The sequence below is a fragment of the Marmota marmota genome, unplaced genomic scaffold (assembly GCF_001458135.2).
Source record: "Marmota marmota marmota unplaced genomic scaffold, marMar, whole genome shotgun sequence".
In the NCBI taxonomy this organism is placed as follows: Eukaryota; Metazoa; Chordata; class Mammalia; order Rodentia; family Sciuridae; genus Marmota; species Marmota marmota.
Window position 1 is genome coordinate 3,603,253 of NW_026000327.1, and position 5,012 is coordinate 3,608,264.

General features: G+C 45.3%; 1 protein-coding gene across 1 annotated transcript in view; it reads left to right on the plus strand.

Moving 5' to 3' along the window:
* Positions 1-556: 556 nt before the first annotated feature.
* Positions 557-5,012, plus strand: part of Mxra5 (matrix remodeling associated 5) — a 26,367-nt gene continuing 21,911 nt past the window's right edge. The window contains exon 1 of the mRNA XM_048797405.1: positions 557-804. Within this exon, the coding sequence (XP_048653362.1) occupies positions 617-804 (188 nt within the window). The 5' untranslated portion in view covers positions 557-616. The remainder of the gene's footprint in view (positions 805-5,012) is intronic.

Sequence of the window (5,012 nt, forward strand, 5' to 3'; positions counted from 1 at the left end):
ATTTCATTATATATATATATATATATTTTTTTTTCAACATTTCTGTTGGGTCGGCACGTGTTTCCTCGATTTTTACAGAGGTTCACCCCAAGCTGACTCCCAGCAAACCACCCTAGCACACCATTACAACCCATGCGTTTCCCCCCCAAAAAAAAATCAGCTGATTTTTTTCCCCCTCACAAATAATGCTACGATTCTCGTTCCTTTGCGTGCGTCTTTGGGCACTCGTGTGAAAACTTTGACATTGAAGGAAATCTATGATCCTATTCAAGAACAACTTTTGTTGTTGTTGTTCTTTTTTAAATTTAAATTTGGATTGTGGATTTTGGCTCATGCTTTTGGAAGACAGAGATTAAACTCGTTATTGATTATTATTATTATTATTATTATTATTATTATTATTATTATTTTGCAAAAACGTCAGTATATCTCCCCTCGGCTGCGCCCTCCCTGTTTCCCAACCCAACCATCAATGTCAAGACTGAAGGTCATTTTCTACCCTCTTGACTAAAGAGAACGTGGACAGGTCAAGACACCAGGTCTACTAGGCGGCCGGAAAGTAAGACCCCCTCGCCTTCTCGCCCGCAGGTGTCCCGGGACCCCGCACCCGCCCAGGATGCTGACGCAGGCGCAGTGGGGGGCACTCTCCGTGGTGCTGATTGTGGTCTGGGGCCAGCCGCCAGCCGCGCGGGCCTGTCCTCACCCTTGCGCCTGCTACGTGCCCAGCGAGGTCCACTGCACGTTCCGGTCCTTGCCTGCGGTTCCGGCTGGGATTTCTAAACACGTGGAGAGGATCAATTTGGGGTTGGTACCTCCTTCCTTGGGAGCAATTTCGATGTCTTTGCAGCGCGTCTCCATCGGGTTTTGCATAGACGCTTGCATCTCTGCTGAACTCCCCCGGGGGGGTCTCTGTCCAGCGTCGCTCATCTCTGTGCTTGAAATAGAGATCACAGGTGTTTTATTTTTATTTTTATTTTTCTTCCAAATGCATCCTCCCCAGCGATTATCTGGCTGTATCCACCAATTGGCTGCAACATGCATGAAGTTGATTAATAGCTTTGCATCCACACGTTGGAAGCTGCCTTAACAGTTGGTCCACGTGGACGTCTGTGGCCACAGTGAAACACGCGGTGCCTATTTAAACAGAGAGACTTCGGACCCTAGGAATAAGTCAAATGGGTAGAAAACCTCGGCATCCCTTGGTAGGATTCTCTCATGGAGGATGCGAAAAGGTCCTCTGTATTTGCCGATTGAAAAATGAGAATATTCATGAAGTTTTAAGAAACAAGGTCATCAGTTACTATGATAAAGTAATTTTTTAAAAATGAGATTCCTTCAAAATCTCTGTCTCTCTTTCTTCTTGGGTACTAAGGATTGAACTCAGGGGCACTCAACTCCTGAGCCCCGTCCCCAGCCCTATTTTGCATTTTATTTAGAGACAGGGTCTCCCTGAGTTGCTTAGGGCCTCGCTTTGGCTGAGGCTGGCTTTGAATCACCATCCTCCTGCCTCAGCCTCCCGAGCTGCTGGGATGACAGGCATGCGCCACCGTGCCTGGCTCCTAGTATATCTCTGATGGGAGTTAAAAATTGTCTAAACTGCCAGGCGTGGTAGTTCGTGCCTCTAATCTCAGCAGCTTGGGAGGCTGAGGCAGGAGGATCACAAACTGGAGGCCAGCCTCAGCAATTTAGCAAGGCCCTAAGCAACTCAGCCAGACCCTGGCTCTAATAAAATACAAAAAGGGATTGGGGATGTGACTCAGTGGATGAGCCCCTGGGTTCAATTCCCAGTACCAAAAAAAAAAAAAAAAAAATCCCCATGCATCCTCCCCAAGGTGAAGGCTGATAATTGTGCAACTGCTTTCAAGTTGCTTCATCTGTATGATGATCCCCATCCATCCCTATAGCTGGTCTGGGTTGTTTTTCTACCAACCCGTTTTAAACCGCATTCTTTTGTAAGCACGAAATGTAACCAGCCTCCAAATTAGAGCCCAGACTCTGCAGTCTTTGACTTAAACATCCTATAATAAAGGCCAGGAGTCACGAAGCAGTAAGACATTAGAATGCTATTTCCTGTTGGCGCCTGTGTCATCTTGAGATAGATTAGTGTCACATATAACCAAAAAAAAGGGGGGGGGAAGGCAGGGCGGTATCTGTAATCCCAGAGGCTGTGGAGGCTGAGGTAGGAGGATTGCAATCTGAAAACCAGCCTCAGCAACTTAGCAGGGCCCTAAGCAACTTAGTGAGACCCTGTCCCTAAATAAAATAAAATAAAAAGGCTGGGAATGTGGCTTAGTAGTTAAGCAACCCTGGGTTCAATCCTCAGTACCCCCCCCCCAAAAAAAAGAAAGAAATTAAAATTCCATAAGGTGTCTGTTCGTTGCACCAACAAGTATTTCCATTCCAACTGGCTTCATTTGTCATGTGGGTTAATAGACCAATTTTTTTTAAAATCACTCATGATTTCACAGTAGACAGTGAAGTCGGCTTCGTGCATGTTTTTGCAAAATTAGAGACGCAGCCCGAGACAAGGGGGTGAGGCCCGACTTGGAGAAAACTCGGGATCTGAATTATCTCCCGGCGGTTTGGAGAGACAGCGTGAGTCTCCAGCAAGGAGGGCCCCTTGCCAGTGTCCTAATGAAATGTCTCCTTCCCACACAGCTGTGTTTAGTGTTCGCAGTTGGTATTGTTGCTCCCTGCTTGGAAAGCCTCAGAGCTTTCCAGAAAAAGGAGTTTCCAAATATTTTTTCCAAAGAGACGCACACACACAATCAGTCATGGAGCGTCGGGTCTAGACACTTTTAAAGATACCGTCCCCTCTCGGATCACAAGAGGAATTTGTTGATATTTCTCCACTGCCCACATTCTTTTAAAAGTAATTTTGCCACCGTGCGCGGTGGCACACGCCTGTCATCCGAGAGGCTCGGGAGGCTGAGATAGGAGGCTCAAAAGTTGGAGGCCAACTGAACAAGGCCCTAAACAACTTAGAGAGACCCCGTTTCTAAACAAAAGGTAAGAAGGTCTGGGGATGTGGCTCCGTGGTTAAGCACCCCTGGGTTCAAATAAATAAATGATCATATTTTGCTTTTGACGCTCTCTGAGACTCCGTCTTGCATAGAGTGTCTAACATGAGGCAATTTTTTTTCCTGAGTTTGCTATGTATACAGTCGGTGCCCATCAATGGGTGACAAATATACTCTAGCACATACATCTAGGTGCTTATATGTTGCAGAACGGGTCTCCAGCTGGATTTTAGGTGATGCAGAGATGATTGATGCTCATCCTCCATTGGTAGGTGCTAGGATAGACAGACAATCCGTCTTGGTCTCTTGTCCACCCGCCATGACTTCTCCTCGGTGGCCAACGGGGTTGTTTGAATGCCCAGTTGGGTTCTGGCCATCCCTTCCTTAACCACCCCCGGCCATTCACTAGCCCCTTGGACTTGGAATGAACATGGCTCTCTGGGCTCTTAGTGACCTCACAAGCCTACCTGCTCCATCGAAGGCCATCCCCCCTCTGGTGACCATTTTCAGACACAGCTAAGGACCCAAGAATCAGAAAAGGCTCTCGATGCTCTTATACATTCTCCTTAGCGAGTTCGCCACCCCAGACAGACTGACCAAGGAATCCTAGATAAGGAGGGAGTGCAGAGGCCCTACCTGGGGACAGAGCAGGGCTGGTCCGCCCCGGCACAATTGGCCCCGAGGACCTGTTTGCTGTTTGAGGTAAGGTGGTTCTTGCTCACAGGGCTGTCCTGTCCTGTCTAGGATTTCAGAAGCATCCCCAAAGTGATGCTTAATTTAGATGTTAGTTGTGTAATTGGGCCAACAAGGAGGTCTCCAGAGGATTTCAAGTGTCCCCCAGGGGGTCACAGAAGTCCTATTTGAGAATCACTGCTATAGATCGATAGATGGTAGAGAGATAGGTAGATATGGAGATAGGTGATAAATAGATACAGAATAGACGGTCGATTAGATGATGGATAAATAAGTTATTATTATTAGATAAATAGATTATTATTATTAAATGATAATTGACATAAAGATAGATATATGGATGGATAATAGATGGATGGATGAATGGATGAATGAATGGATGGATGGATGGATGATGGATGGATAGATGGATGGGTGGGTGGATGGATTAATGGATGGATGGATGGGTGGATGGATGGATGGATGGATAGATGGATGGATGCATGGATGGATGGATGGGTGGATGGATGCATGGGTGGATGGGTGGATGGATAGATGGATGGGTGGGTGGATGGGTGGATGAATACATGGATGGATGGATAAATAGATGGTTGGTTGGATGGATGGATGGGTGGATGGATGGATGGATGGATGATGTATGGATGGATGCGTGGATAGATGGATGATTAGGTGGTTAGGTAGATGGATAGATAGCAACACGATGAATTGACAGAAAGATAGATATATGTAGACCAATTAAACAGACATGAGAGAGAAATATAGAAAGATTACAAATACATGCATGATGGACCCATCCATGATAGATGTGTATTTAGATCACAGATATATTATAGATAATAAATACATATATACAGAGACATAATAGATACATGACAGATGCTACATGATTAGGTAAATGATGGATGGATACGTCTATAGAGAGACAGAAGATAAATAAAGCCATCATAAATAGGTAATGGATTAGACAGAGAATATAGGTACCTAATCATTGATATAGAAATAGACTATAAGTAGACTCATGGTGGATAATAGGTGACAGATGTTAGATATAGAGATAGATGGTAAATAGATGATAGATTGTCTGACAGATAATGTGTAATAATGATAGAGTGATGGATGATATATAGTGATGAATGGATGGGTAGATGGTTATAGAGGTCGATGGAAATACACACATACGTCATAGATTGGTGATGGATGGATGGTAGATTTGATAGCTGTTGGATGGGTGGATGGAAGGGTGGGTGGGTGGATGGATGATGGATGGATGGATGGGTGGGTGGATGGGTGGATGAATGG